Genomic DNA, 14,363 nt, shown 5'->3' on the forward strand with positions numbered 1-14,363 from the left:
CCCCTGCTCCCGCTTCCCCTTTCCTCCTCCCCCCCTCACCTGCCCCGAGCCCGTTCCTCCTCCTCTTCCCTCACCCGTCCCGGCCGCTCGAGCCCCTCACGAAACCCGCCCGAGCCCAGCGCGCGCCCCGCCCCTCACGGTGCCGCCGGGCCCGGAGCCGCCGGAGCCGCCTCAGCCGCTGCCCCCGGGAGAGGAGGGCCGTGTCCCCGGGGCAGGACACGCTGTGTCCGCCGCCCCTGACACTTCTGCCCCCCAGGTCACTACTACTGGCTGCTGAACGGCCGGAGCCCGCCGAGCACCAACCCCCGCCGCATCACCGACGGCTGGGGCATCCCCTCCCCGATCGACTCCGTCTTCTCCAGGTGCAACTGCGATGGGAAAACCTTCTTCATCAAGGTGGGCGCGGGACTGATGAGGAGCAGCTGCGGGGCTTAGCCTGGAGCAAAGGAGGCTCAGGGGGGACCTTCTGGCTCTGCAACCCCCTGAGAGGAGGGGGGAGCCGGGGGGGGTCGGGCTCTGCTCCCAGGGAACAAGGGACAGGAGGAGAGGGAACGGCCTCCAGCTGTGCCAGGGGAGGCTCAGGTTGGTTATTGGGAAAACTTGGACCCAGATTTGTTCCTAGTATGTTTCCCTTCCTAAGAGAAAATAATGAAACGCCCACATCTCTTTAAAGATGTTATATAGTCATTTCCCAAGGAATCATTCAGGCCTGGAATTCAAGCAGCTTGTTATAGTAATGAAAATCGGGAGATTTAGAAAACAAATCCCTTTGTTCAGTAACCACTCTTAAAAAATAGTTTCTAACATACTCTAGCCCAACTCAAATGTTAAAAGACTGCAGAAGGTATTTTATGAAGTAGCAGTTTTCCTGTTTGTAATGGATGCAGGAGTGATTCCAGTCAGACTTATAATCTACCTATCAAAGTCCTACTGTTTATTTATGGATTCTTCAGGTTTGTGTTGAAGTTCAATAACTAAGAATAATTTCCTCTAAAGCTCATTTTCCCCTTGAATCCTCAGGGCCCCCTGTACTGGCGTTTCACTAATGGAATTTTGGATCCAGGCTATCCCAAACCTCTTGCCAATGGATTTGCAGGGCTAAGTGGGAGAATAGTAGCAACCTTACCTGTGGCAAGATACAACAACAGACCAGAATCTGTTTATTTTATCAAGAGAGGTATGTCTCCTATTTCTGAAGTCCAGGGATCATCAAAAGGTGCTTGATTTACCTTAGTCAGGAATAAAACACCGTTTCTCTTGACCCAAAGACCAATTTCTTTCAAAAACAAAAACATAATTGATGTCAGTGTTCCAGGTGGTCAAAAATAGCCTAAAGATGTAAAAATATTTCTTAGTACTTACAGGTCTTTCAGTGCATTTTAAAACAGGTCTGTAGAGAATCCAGCATTGCAGTGGCCAAACATTAAAATAAGTTTTACCTGGTGGTAAAACTATTTTAGTCCCAAATTAATTAGAGGAGGGGAGGCTTTAATCTTACTAGTTCATAACTATGTATGGAAATGTCCCTATTTCTTATTTTGTATTTTAAATTAATGTCATTTCCTTCTCGTACATGAATGCTGTACTACCAACATAACATTAGTTGTTATTGATTTTGTGTGTGTAATATGGAAACCAGTGACACCTTCATATCTGATCAATGACTGTTGGGTGTTTCCTTGGGTTTTGCTTTTAAACTAATGAAACAAATGCCTCCTTTAGATGGGAACATGCAGCAGTATGTGTACAGACAAGAACCAGCCAGGAAGTGTCAGAGAAGAGCACGGATTACCATCAGATACCCAGCTTTTGTGCCAAGTGTTGTCATCCGGAGGCGCTTCCAACGTGCCGTGCGAATGCCGACCATCATCCGGACTGTCAGAGTCAACCCGCACCCAACTGGTAGCTCATGTTTATTAAGGGTCTTTTATACAACTGTTGTAACCTTAGTAGGTTCTGAAACAACATTCTGTTTCACCTTTTTAAAATATGGTACTTTTAGATGTTTTTAATGCAGTGGCTCTCGCTTCGGATGACAAGCACACGGCAGCCACAGCAGACACTGTGACACCTCCTCACTGAGGGTTTCTTTTGCTTGCAGGAGTTCTGCGCAAGGAAATCCGAATGCAAACCTACTGGAGAGGCCTCCCCAAAGTTATCCACTCAACTCTTTCCATCCCCAACCAGAACAAGCCCGATGGCTACGATTACTATGCCTTCTCTTACAGTAAGTTAAAGCTAAAGCACATTGCTATAGATCTCAAAAGACACAGGGATGAGGAAGAAGCCCGTGTTATCACTTGTGGTTCTACAAGACTGATTTTAAGCACAGCTAAAATGTCCTGAGAATTCAAATGTTGCCTGTAATCAAGAGATGTTTCTAATAAGAATCAATAGTTACAGGACAACGAGCAGCAATGAAATACAGTGGTTCAAACCAGCCTGATGGGGAATGTATTGCCATGCAGTCCAGGCTTGTAAAGTGACAAAAAACTCAATATTTAAATGCAGAATTATATAAATGATAGACTGAAATCCTCGGATCACCCCACAGCAATACTTTTTTCACTGGCTTCTATGTTTCTGACAAAAGGGAGGGACATGAACCACTTTGCTTCCCAGAAAAGCATTATTTATGATCTCATATTAGGTAGATTCTTTCCTTCTAGCCAGGATCATGTACAAGCACTCCTCAGAGTGGATTATTCAGAAAAAAAGCTCTAACAACTATCCAAATACAGGATACTAAAGTCCCTGGTAGGATGATTCAATTCCTCACCTTAACACTCGTTCACGCTTGGGGACCACTGAGTTCCCACTTTTGTAGTCAGTGCAGGATTGTTTTGTTTTTAGCTTGTTTGATTTCCAAATTCTCAAGACTATTTCTGTGTTCAACCAGTACAAAAGTATTCTTCCCTACTCCTGTTCTTGGGACAGATTTAATTGTTAGCAGTACTATAAAACTTAATACAACCCAGGACTTGTAAAAAATAAAGCCGAGAGCAGAAGTTGATTGTTAGAGCCTCACAACTCCATACATGCATGTGGAATGAAAAATCTCTTATTCCGGCCTAAATGCCATTAAAATGCAGGCTTTAATTTCTGGATTCTTTCTATGTATTAAATGTAGTTTCTGGAATTTAATCCTGACCTCTCTTCCTTCCAGATCGGTACTACAGTTTGGATATTGGCAAAAGAATAGCAAGACCTGTTACTGCTCTCACAGGAAAGACTGTATCCAAAGACTGGTACAACTGTCCCAGCAAGTAATGCACACCAGAGGATTTTAAAAAAGAGATGCCATTTGAATGTCACCATTTTTTCTAATTTTATTAATAAAAGACAATGAAATGTGTGCACACAACTCTAAGTATGAAATGCTGCTTTAAGCTCTGGCTTCATTACACTAAAGCAACCACAGGCAAACTGGCACTTTGTATACACAGCTGGAATTACTTTACACATCATTTAACTAATGTTTCCTCTGTTCAGGCCTCCTCTGCCTCCCATGGCATGAGTTACACCTGTGTTGGGAAAGAAAACAAATGCATTAAAGGAATGAAAGGATTTATAGTTAATCAGCCATTGTGACAATTCATCCTTCCCTAAGGAACTGCCACTGCAGAGGAGCAGATCCTTTCTGACCGAGTTCAAGTTCCCCTCTCTCCCCTGAGCCTGGTGACACACACGTCACCTCTGTCATGTAAAAGGCAGCTGACTATCCTGTGCTGGGAGCTGAAAGAACCAGCAGAGCATTCTTACCACACCTGAAATCAGTTGTTGTTGTTGTTGTTATTAAAATTATGGTGACAGATGAAAGAAAATGTATCCTAGGCCCCCTCACTTTTTTTTTCCTTTAAAATACCAGCTAAACTATATTTCAATGCTAAAATTGAGTCTTCTACAATGTTAAAATAATGACAAATGGAATACAATTCATCTAAGGATTTTCTTAATACAGAAGTTGCAAACAAGAACTTATTGTTGTGGTTGAACTCTATTTTGCACTATAAAAAAATCCTTAATACTTCCAGAACCTTTTTTTTAAATCAGTATAGGACACAGTGATGTCAGAACTGGAACTCTTAAAGTGCCAAATGGGAACTGCTCTGTAACTAAAACCAAAGATTTCTAGACTTCTGTCTAAAAAACTTGCAAGTGTAAGATCTATTGCCTTTTACTTTCTCTCCACTGATAAGAACCGAGTGCCAGAGAAGAAGAAAGTTTGCCTGTCTAAAAACTGCTCAGACACATTTAAACAAAACTAGAGCTTTTAGGGTCACATACCAGAACCTAGGGCAGGGCATCATTCCATGTCTAGAACAAACACGGCCTACAAAGTACTTCACAGAGTGTCCCCACAGGAAGGAAGTCCTCCAAAGCCGTGGCCTGGAGCCCCCAGAGGCACTTACCCCTCTGCCTGTTGAACTGGCGCCCACGGACCCCCGTGCGCAGCGTCGGGGGCTGCAGCCGCACACGGCGCAGGGACTTGGGCTGGTTGCTGCTCGTGTCTGTGGAGAGGGGGAAAGCAGAAAGGAAGTCTGTGCCTGGCAGGTTCTCAATGTTTATGTGATTTGATAGGAGTTATGCTCTCTAATTTACTTTAGAATCATGAAGGCACCTCCTTATTTCATTGACATGTCCTCTGATATAAATAAAAGCCTGAAGAAAAATAAGTTTGGCCCTTCTTTTGTTACCTGTGCTAGGGGGTAAATTGGTAACTCACTGATTTACTCTACTTTTTTAATTGAAGGAAAAATAGTTTTAAAGCTGACATCAAACACACCAGTGGATAAATCAGCAAAGTATCAGTAACTTCTGTTCCCTGAAGCATTATTCTTACTTGGCCTACTCCAGTTACTGCGGGCCAGGGAAAACTGGTTTGCCAAAGTACAGAATTTACAGGCATCAAAACATGATCCTGCTCTAAGAGAATTCAGGGAGACCTTACAACTCCTTCCAGTGCCTAAAGGGGCTCCAAGAGAGCTGGAGAGGGACTCTGGACAAGGGCCTGGAGGGACAGGACAAGGGGGAATGGCCTTAAACTGAAAGAGGGTAGGGTTAGGTGGGATGTTGGGAAGGAATTCTTGGCTGTGAGGGTGGTGAGGCCCTGGGACAGGTTGCCCAGAGAAGCTGTGGTTGCCCCATCCCTGGAAGTGTCCTTGGAGCAACCTGGTCTTATGGAAGTTGTTCCTGCCCATGGGAACTGGATGGGCTTTAAGATCCCTTCCAAACCAAATCATCCCATGAGTCTGTGATTCAAAGAGTTTTATCTTACTTTGTGTATCTTGGCTACCAGCCATGCTGCTGGACAAGAATGAAACAGCTCTTTTCAAGAATTATTCTGTACCTGCAGACGAACTTGAAGGAGGATCCTGACTAGTTGAAGGAAGATCTGACTCATCAGATGCTTGAACAGATTCTTCTTCTTGCTGGCTATCAATTTCTAGACCTGCTTCTGAAGTAATGCTAGGAGAGAAGGAGGGGGAGGAAAACAATGGAAGTGTATTCACATACTTTCAAAACGCTCAGGAAGAAAAGGCACTGTCTTGGAGAAAAAAAGCATTGTCTTGGAACACACAGATTCAATGAAAATCAAAAGTAAAATATGGCATAGAATGATAAACCATCCCTTTTTAGATCTGTAATGCATTTGATCATAATACAAAATGTAGCAATTACCAGAAATATTAAAAACTGCACTCGTAAAATGAAGACAAAACCATTTGTCTACGAAATTCATATTCCCCCCAAGCTACATCTTTTGTACCTTCACTGTCTTAACTGACTTCATTATATATCTGTGCTTTGAATGAGGAGTGAGTTTCTATATTAAACAGGAATGCTTTAGCCTTTATTCAGCAAACCCCGATCCTTCAACTTGGCCCTTTACCATCAGTTTTGATTACTGCAGATCCCTCTGCATTCTCTAAAAAATACAGAAATATATTTTTTTAAATTTTATTTTTGTAACTTTTATATGAGCTTTGTTAAACCAGGAGAAAATCAGAAGAAAACCTTTGTTTCTGAATGAAAAGGTCAGATTCTACTGCTTCAGAGCTTACTAAATCCTGTTTGAGCTGTCCTTCCTACCAGAACAGGTTAAACTGCCAATGACTCGCAGACACACTGAGATGAAAACAAATCATTAAACGGGCTAGTGAACCAAATGAGTTGTATTTTACCCTTCAGATTCTGCCTCTGCAAACACTTCATCCCCATCGTCCCCAGCCCCAGGCTCTGTGGTGGTGGACAGGTTGCCAGTGGACGTGGTGACCATGGGCACGGACTGGGACGCGTGTTCCGAGGCGTCGGCCGAGGCGCTCTCCGTGAACACCGTCACTGCTCGGGGCAACAAACAGCCTGTCAGTCCCCATTCCCTGCACAGAATCCATGGAAACCCCAGGCAGGGCAGGGAAAGGACTACTGGAATTTCATTATTTGCTGAGCAGTCAAGTTTTGCAGCCTTTACTTTGGTCTGCAAACCTCCTGCCACTCACCTGGTGCTGCTACTTGTAACGGGGTTGTGGGGACGCTTCGACCCCCAGATTCCTCCTCGTGAGCAAGGAACAGTGGGGTTTCATACATTCCTAAGCCTGCAACACAAAGGGTCAGTGACAATCATCAAAATAACCAGCTAAAGCCCAGAATAATTGATGTCTTCCCCCTGATGAAATCCAGCAATTTGTCCTTACATACGGAGATTTTTATAATTTTATTGACTTAATGTCAGAGTTGATTATATTTTACTGAAAGGTAAAACCTTGATGAAAATATTACTGCTTGGTTTTTTTACTGTCATCCTTTTCTTATGCCATTATTTTGCATGAGCTTTCTTCAGGGAGCAGTGTACATTCCATGTCAACGGGGAACAGGGGAAAGGGACTGAATCAGGACAATAGAGACACATTGCTTGGACACTTTTCAGCAGGTGAGGATATATCCCAAAGATTTCTTTGCTTTTGCTGTTTTCCCCTGTTTTTTTACGAGAGGAAAGCTACAACCAAAATTAACGTTAAACCCCATTCCTTCAATATTTCATTTCATTTTAAAATCATAATACAAGTAGAAATTTTGCAGCTTGAAGGGAACTCCTTTTCACTTTCTGTTAAGTTCCCTCTGCTTACAATTATTTAAGAGTTGCAGGTTTCCACACTTTTACCAATTTCCCGAGGTAGAACTGTGTTTTTTTTGACTGAATTATTTCTTTTTCACTCCAAGATCCATGGCAAAGGAAGCACAGAGCTGGCTTACCTCCTTGGGATGCAAGCTGACCCAGATCAGAGTGACTGGAGCTAGTTTGTGGCATATCTTCAGGAGGTCCAAATCTGAACCGAGGAACTCCAGCCACCTGGGGGGAACTGTCAAAATAAAGATTGAAGGAATTCTGCAACTTCCCCAATGATCAGGGCAGGAAGGGAAGACAACTTTCCGACCAAATCAAGAGAGCAAATTATACATGAGACAAAATGAATTCCTCCTGACCGTAAAAATCAGCTAAACTACTGCTAAATGAATAACAATCAGCTTCTTAAATGATTTGGAATGCATTCAAAATCAGTAGAACAGTCCTGAAGAGAATATTCTTTACATACCCATCCTCTGAATTCTCACAATTTTAACTGGATTCCTGAATGTGTCCAGAACATCTCAAAATCAAAAATGGGGGTAACTTTTCCTACTTTTATTGGTAATATTAATTGGGGGGGGGGAAGACTGAGGAAGGAAATTAGATGGAACTTTCTTTTGTTTGTTTAATCTCTTCTTAAGTCAGTAAATTACTGACTTAATACAGTTAATACACTGGAGAGTATCCACCTCCTAATTTGATGATCAGTTACATGACATACAGTTCAAACAATGATTTTCTATCATACTACTTAACATGTTTTAGCCAATCACAAGTTCATTTAATTTGAATTTATTTTCATTCCACTGAAAAACAGAATAAAGAAAAGCCTTTTTTTAATTTTATCTACTTACTGAATGGCTTCTGCAAATCCATCAGTACGATGTGGAACTACAAGAGTTGGTGTGCTTGGAACTGTTCTGTCCTCATCATCAAAGAAGTGCTGCTGCTGGAAGAAAAGAGACTGATATGAGAGCCTACAATGTATTTCCATTTTCTACCAGCTGAGTTAAAGGTTGATTCTTCCACATAGTCCAATAAAACAAAGACAGATTCAGCCCTAACAAAATTCTTGTATAATTTCAGACATCTAAATCTGAGCTAGTTATAAAGATGGTCCTTACAGTTGATAAAAAATACCCAAACCAAACCAAAATATGCCCCATAAACTTGCAGGGCAGCCATCTTTCCAAAGATTTTTTAGACATCTATTCCATGAGATCATTCTACCATTGAACTGCCACTGCAAAGGAATCTTAGGGTGACTCATTCCTAAACAGACAGGAATTGTTTGTCTAAACACAGCTTGCTGTAAGGTACCTGGCACAGAGGATCTTCCCCTGTGTGAATAAATTCCCTGTTCCCTCGTGTCCTTTGCTCCTGCTCTGCCCACAAAGCCAGCAACCTCAGCTCCCTCTTCCCTCACCAGGCATTCCCTGCATTTCCCTCTAGAATCTTCTGAACCTTTCTCTCCCAAGTACTCCCAGAAGTCCCTCCCAAGTGCTCAGTCACTGTCCAGGCAAAGGGCAGTTGGTTCTGAGGCCAGTTCCAAGCAGAAATCCAGGGACAGGTATATGCAAGTCAAGCACAAACAAAAAAATCTGAGCTGATGCCTTTGATCTCAGAAAAGATACCTTAGTCAGCAGCTGCACTTCCATAAAAACCAAAACAAACCCCAAGAGTTAGGAATGCTCCTCAAAGCAGGTTTTTAGCAGTAGACTTTAATACACTTACCATCCCACCTATCCCAGGGGTCAGCTGAAGCCCTCGCCCCACCGACTGTCTTCGAGTCATCTGGATTCTCTTCACAGGAAAGAAAAAACACAGGAGTGTGAAAGTGTCCTGGAATTCTAGTGACACACACGTGTTCAAGCAGAGCCAAGGATGGCAGCTAAATGAGTAAGTGCAACGATTACCACAGAATCACAGAATATCCTGAGCTGGAAGAGACCCACAAGGACCATCCAGTGCAACTCCGGGCCCTGCACAGACACCCCAACAATCCCACCCTGTCCCTGAGTGCTCCAGCACTCCTGGAGCTCTGGCAGCCTTGGGGCCATGCCCACTGCCCTGGGGAGCCTGGGCAGTACCCAACCACTCTCTGGAGGATTATGTGTACATTCTGGGTAAATGACAGTAGTATTTTACTCAACTTTGTACTGAGGACAGAAAACTTGCCCACAGAAATATTGTGACCCCCAAGCCTCAGCACTGGTTAACGGTAAAGGATCATTCCAGTCAGGACATTTTTGCAGAATTCCCGTTGTGTAGATCTTTTGTCAAAGCATAATTATGGGTCAGGCACTGATTGTGAAAGGTTTAACTTGGAAAATGAATGGCAACATCCCTTTGCCCGTTGGTATTGGTTGGGGCAGAGACTAATAAAAACCGTTCCAAATCTGAGTTACAACCTGCTCAAACCCAACTCTTTTTAGTGGAAATACCAGCAGTCACTGTGACTGACACAGCACTGGTATAATGTAATAATAATTCCAAGACATAAATCCACCCTGAGTGCCTCACTGTTCCCTGTCCAGCCACAACCTGCAGGACGAGCCATGCGAAGTTGGTTTGCTCAGCTACCATTGTCAGGATGCTAAACAGATGCCAACTATTTCTCCGGTAGGTTTTATTTATTAGAAATAATACAGTAATTTCTTTAAAAGTCTCATGAACTGCTAGGGCTGGTTCCTACCTGTACTGGGGGCCCCAGCTCCTGGGGAGGAGCGTGGATGGTGAGCCGTGGGGGCAGGGGGTGGGGTGGTCTGCGGGGGGACTGGGGGGGCCGGGGAGGCTGTCTCTCAGAGGCAGAGGATGGCTGCTGCTCCCTTGGGCTCTCGTGAGGAAAAGTGGACTCCGCAGCACTCGTGCTCCCTTCTCCTAAAACACCAAGTACAGAGGGGTAAAGCTGTGCCCTACAAACCAAGTCAAAACACGAAGGCAAATCTTCAAATTCGGCTACACGTTAACATGGTTTTGTTCCCCTGCAACGGCAAGGACAGCTCAGTACTGCTATTTAAAATCACTGAAAAGAGGACTTGTGCCAGTTACAAAACCAGCACTAAAACAAAACTATTAATTATTCAGGTGCTGTTTAGAGAGAGATTAATCTACTGACCCATTAAGTTTCCACAGCAACCAGAGCTCTCAGGGTTTTCAAAGGCATTAGAATAAACCCAGAAAGAACATTTCAAAAGAATCCACATTTCAGGTTAAAATGGCCTTTAGTACTTCACCTTATTAAGTATTTTAACACACGCAAAATAGCTTCTATATTTCTCCTTACATGCACAGACTGAAGGAACATGGAATAACCATACCACTGTTTTGGGAATCTGCTGCCCTCTGGTTGCTTTCAGCTCCTCCCATGCTCTCCTCGGTCTCTGTTCCAGGATCTGTACCATCAGCACCCTAAAAACCCACACAAGCACAGTATGACATAGCACTTAACAAATTATAGGTTGTAAAAGAGATTTATGAAAGCAATACAAAAGTATTCAGAAAGTAAACAAAGTCAAATATAGGACAATCTTAAAATATTTCTGTAAATATCTACAAAATCAGGTAAATATATACAACTCTACAGGATTTCACAAACATGAACAATGGATCCATCATCATTTAATAATAACAATGAAATATCCAGCTTTTTAAAAGCCTTACCAACTTTACAACTACACTATTTTCTGCTGGCTCCTGCATTTTGTATTTTCATTCAGTCCTCTTAAAACATTCAAAATCGATTTTTTTTGTGAAAACACCATTTAGAATTACTATCACCCAGTAGCAGCCTCAGTTTTTGGGGACTAATTCCTAGCATGGTTTTCTCTTCCAAGCATTCATATCTGTGCAGAAGCATCACAGCACTGATTTAAGGCAAGAAATTTAACAGGCTTTAAAGGAAGGTACAAATCTCACCTCAGCATCATCTGCTTCATATCCATCATTACCATCAGCACTACCAGTTCCTTCATTACTGTCATCACCTTCATCTCCCATCCCTGTGTCCTCATCATCATCCTCATCCTCCTCCTCCTCATCATCATAGTCCTATGATAAGACAATAAAGGAGCTTTAAGGAAGTGCAGAAAGGGTAGTGGAATATGCTGAATGTGGAGAACAGACCAACACCCACCCAGCCACTCCCTCTTCAACAAGGACAAGGGTGGGAAAGCAGATGGAAAACTTGAGGGTCAACATAAAGGCAGGGAAAAAATACCCTCCAAGGTGAATTAGCAGATGTTTTAAAACCACTGCAAGTTCACTCCACATGCATATAAACTACTTATACAGTCAAAAAGTTATTCTGATTCAATTAGTCCTGCCTGGTGAGCTTTATATCAGATCAAAGACAAAAATCATAAAGTAGCTCATAAACTAATTCCATGATACACATACTTCCTGTTCGCCTTCGTTTTCTTCATCATCATCATCTTCATCATCACTATCAATCACAATGACATCATCTCTCTTGGACTGGCCATCCTGAGATGAAGAAGTGTTCTGTTGATCTGACTGAAGAGATCCAAGATCTATTGGGATGGACTGGGAAGTTTCCTCACTGTCCTCCATGGCAGGGTACTCTCCCTGGGTAACACCCTGCCAAGGATCAAAGAAGTTACCAGAACAAACAAAATCAAATGCAACACATACAACAAAAAGTGAACCAGATTCTGATGCTTAGAGGAGAAACACTAATTATTGCTGAGGACAAAAGACAATGTGTCTGTCAGCAACTGAACAAGTCTAAACTTCAAAAGGTTGTAAGTGGTTTCCACAGGAAACCTGAAGGATCCAATTTGAGATTTCACTTCTAAAAATACTGAGTTCTGGGGGGAAGATGGCTATTTCTGCTGAAGATCTTTTCTTTTCAAATATGCTTACTTCTCCAATCGAGTCCTGTGAGTCTTGATTGTACGTTTGTGCTTCCACCTCTCCATCAGTGCTCTCTTCTGCTGTCACTTCCTCCTGAAACAACAAACATTTTTCTTGTTTAAAACACATCATTTACTTTAAAGGTTTTTTAACATGTTTGGGAATTTTTTTTTACTTCTTTAAAATAAATTATCTTTTCCCACAAAGAACATGGGTAACCTTTTCTTGCCCTTCCTTAGCTCTGCCTCTATCTAACATCCCACTTCTCTGCCCTGGAGAAATACAATTTCCCCATTCCAGTCCACTGGACCTCAGGGACTCTCAATCTTTTCAGGACCACAAAGGAACCCTCAAGATTTCCCATTCCATCTCCAGCCTCTCAGCTAATTAGGTGATAATGTTCTGACACAATCTTTCTTTTTTTCTCCTTTGCAGCATCCCTTTTGCACAGAGTTAATAAAACATCTTTGACTTCTCTAACACTGTTCATGAGTTGCCTGCTGTGAGGTTCTCTCTCAAGTTCATCCCTTTTTCACAGGACATCCCCATTCCTCACACCAATATTGACAGGCATCTTCTGTAAGCTTTTCCAGCAACATATCTTTACTTTCATCTCCTCAAGTACACACCAGAATAACTGGTGTTATAATAGATAAAGACCTTCCAGACCACACTGAAATAAGTTTTACCTTCTTCCTCCTCAATACTAGGATATGGCCCTCTCTCTTCCTACAGTTTTTAGGATTTGCATCATTCATTGCAACTCGTATAACCTCTACCTTTAAAGATACCAGGCACAAATGCTTTCTCCCCAGAAGATTAGAAAGTCACATTAAGAATTAACTGACTTGCTCTTAAGTAATACACTTGCTTTTCCCATTAAAATCCTCCAAAGGAGCAGATTAAGCAGTAGCATTTTATCTTCGTGCAAACCTCAGGTCCAACTCTCTGCATGATTCTCAGTTTCTTTGAAGTAGGTGCATCCACTGTTTCCTCAGAGATTTGGTCTGAGTTTTCCACAGTGTTGTCCTCCTCCTCCTCTCGGGAACGTTTGGATAGTGAAGAACTCGGGGTAGCTGAAACTTTAAAGAGCCTCTCAGTTATTTTCAGAACAGCAAATGTACAAACCAGAAGATTAAATTTCATATTTTCTCTGGAATATCACCTCTATTTCTGCACTGAATGATAACAAGCAGGATCAGAATCACATTGTGCTGTTTCATTGCCATAAAAACATCAGCCCCTTTAATTACAAGTCTTACACTCTTGGGCCTACATTCATGTCCTAACTGACCCCAAATGTAAACTTCAGGGTACAGCTCAAATATTTCTTCCTACATCTTTGCTTTGGACAAACAGACCTAAACGTTTAACTGATAATCTGGAAAACAAAAAAACCTGAGTCTGCAAAGGGTATTTTTGGGGAATAAATGTTCTATTTACATTACATAGGACAAACAGATGTGCAACAACGTATTACAACGAGTAGCTTTAGAGTACTTCTCTATATTTTACATTCAAGGTTAAGTAGCTTACTCGTGGCTCCTAAAATGAACCTTGCTCCCACAGCACCATGGAAACAGAGGCAAGATTTAATGTATTAAGCCCCAAAGCTGCCCCAAATAAATAAACACACATAAGGTTTATTCTCTACTCTGAGGAACGCAGTGCCAACAGCATTTCGGAGGCACCGTTTCTGACGGTTCAAGAAAGGAGCCTCAACTCAGAAGTTCTTAAAATGGGCATTAAACTAAGGGAGGGGAGAAAAAACCCAAACCAAAGTGAGGCCTGGTTTGCCAAGGGTTCAACTGGAGCTACTTTAAAGGAACTATTCCAAAAGGCGGGCCTACAAAACCCCACCAACCTGTGCCAAACACCGCCGTGGAGGTGGAGGGCCTCTCGATCTGGGAGCTCTGCACGACCTCCACAATGGCAGGGGAGGGCTCCTGGGCAGCAGGCTCGATCTGGGGGTGGCTCTGCTGAGTGGGCTGCACAAAAGCAGTGGCCTGTGTCTGCTGCTGGACAGTCAGCAGGGGCTGGGACAGGGAGGTCTGCACGTTGGGGCTGGTGGAGCGCACGGAGCCGCTGGCGCTGCCGAAGACGGGAACGTGCTCCACGGGCCCTTCCGACTGCATGGCTGGAAGGCAAAGAGCAGCACACTCAGAATGCTCTAGATTAGCAGAGTCAACGTTCTGTAGATGAATTAACATTGCTTAGACACATCTTCAGCTGAGGAATCATGAACTCTGTTGCAACAGAAGTGGTCATGAAACACTCGAGTTGCTGCGGGACAACGACATTACGTGACACGCTTCCAAACTAAGAACCACCAGATTTCAAGGCAAAGGCAGCATTTATG

At 43.0% G+C, this 14,363-nt stretch overlaps 2 protein-coding genes across 5 annotated transcripts in view; one reads left to right on the forward strand and one right to left on the reverse strand.

Annotated features, from left to right (window-relative positions):
• The window catches only part of PRG4 (proteoglycan 4), a 5,997-nt gene extending 1,321 nt beyond the window's left edge, over positions 1-4,676 (forward strand). The window contains exons 3-7 of the mRNA XM_027704519.1: positions 257-396; positions 1,021-1,177; positions 1,723-1,902; positions 2,102-2,227; positions 3,167-4,676. Coding sequence (XP_027560320.1) covers positions 257-396; positions 1,021-1,177; positions 1,723-1,902; positions 2,102-2,227; positions 3,167-3,270 — 707 coding nt within the window. The 3' untranslated portion in view covers positions 3,271-4,676. The remainder of the gene's footprint in view (positions 1-256; positions 397-1,020; positions 1,178-1,722; positions 1,903-2,101; positions 2,228-3,166) is intronic.
• Positions 3,304-14,363, reverse strand: part of TPR (translocated promoter region, nuclear basket protein) — a 33,738-nt gene continuing 22,678 nt past the window's right edge. For 2 of the 4 annotated variants that reach the window (XM_027704514.1, XM_027704517.1), the window contains 15 exons: positions 13,869-14,141; positions 12,938-13,086; positions 12,014-12,097; positions 11,528-11,728; positions 11,048-11,179; positions 10,450-10,540; positions 9,825-10,009; positions 8,864-8,932; positions 7,984-8,093; positions 7,255-7,361; positions 6,501-6,596; positions 6,186-6,342; positions 5,351-5,469; positions 4,413-4,511; positions 3,304-3,524 (listed from right to left, as the gene is read on the reverse strand). In XM_027704514.1, coding sequence (XP_027560315.1) covers positions 3,469-3,524; positions 4,413-4,511; positions 5,351-5,469; positions 6,186-6,342; positions 6,501-6,596; positions 7,255-7,361; positions 7,984-8,093; positions 8,864-8,932; positions 9,825-10,009; positions 10,450-10,540; positions 11,048-11,179; positions 11,528-11,728; positions 12,014-12,097; positions 12,938-13,086; positions 13,869-14,141 — 1,928 coding nt within the window. In that variant the 3' untranslated portion in view covers positions 3,304-3,468. The remainder of the gene's footprint in view (positions 3,525-4,412; positions 4,512-5,350; positions 5,470-6,185; positions 6,343-6,500; positions 6,597-7,254; positions 7,362-7,983; positions 8,094-8,863; positions 8,933-9,824; positions 10,010-10,449; positions 10,541-11,047; positions 11,180-11,527; positions 11,729-12,013; positions 12,098-12,937; positions 13,087-13,868; positions 14,142-14,363) is intronic. The other 2 variants (XM_027704516.1, XM_027704515.1) reach the window with 2 other exon arrangements.

Source organism: Neopelma chrysocephalum, unplaced genomic scaffold, assembly GCF_003984885.1.
Source record: "Neopelma chrysocephalum unplaced genomic scaffold, ASM398488v2 Primary Assembly neopelma1_281, whole genome shotgun sequence".
Classification (NCBI taxonomy): domain Eukaryota; kingdom Metazoa; phylum Chordata; class Aves; order Passeriformes; family Pipridae; genus Neopelma; species Neopelma chrysocephalum.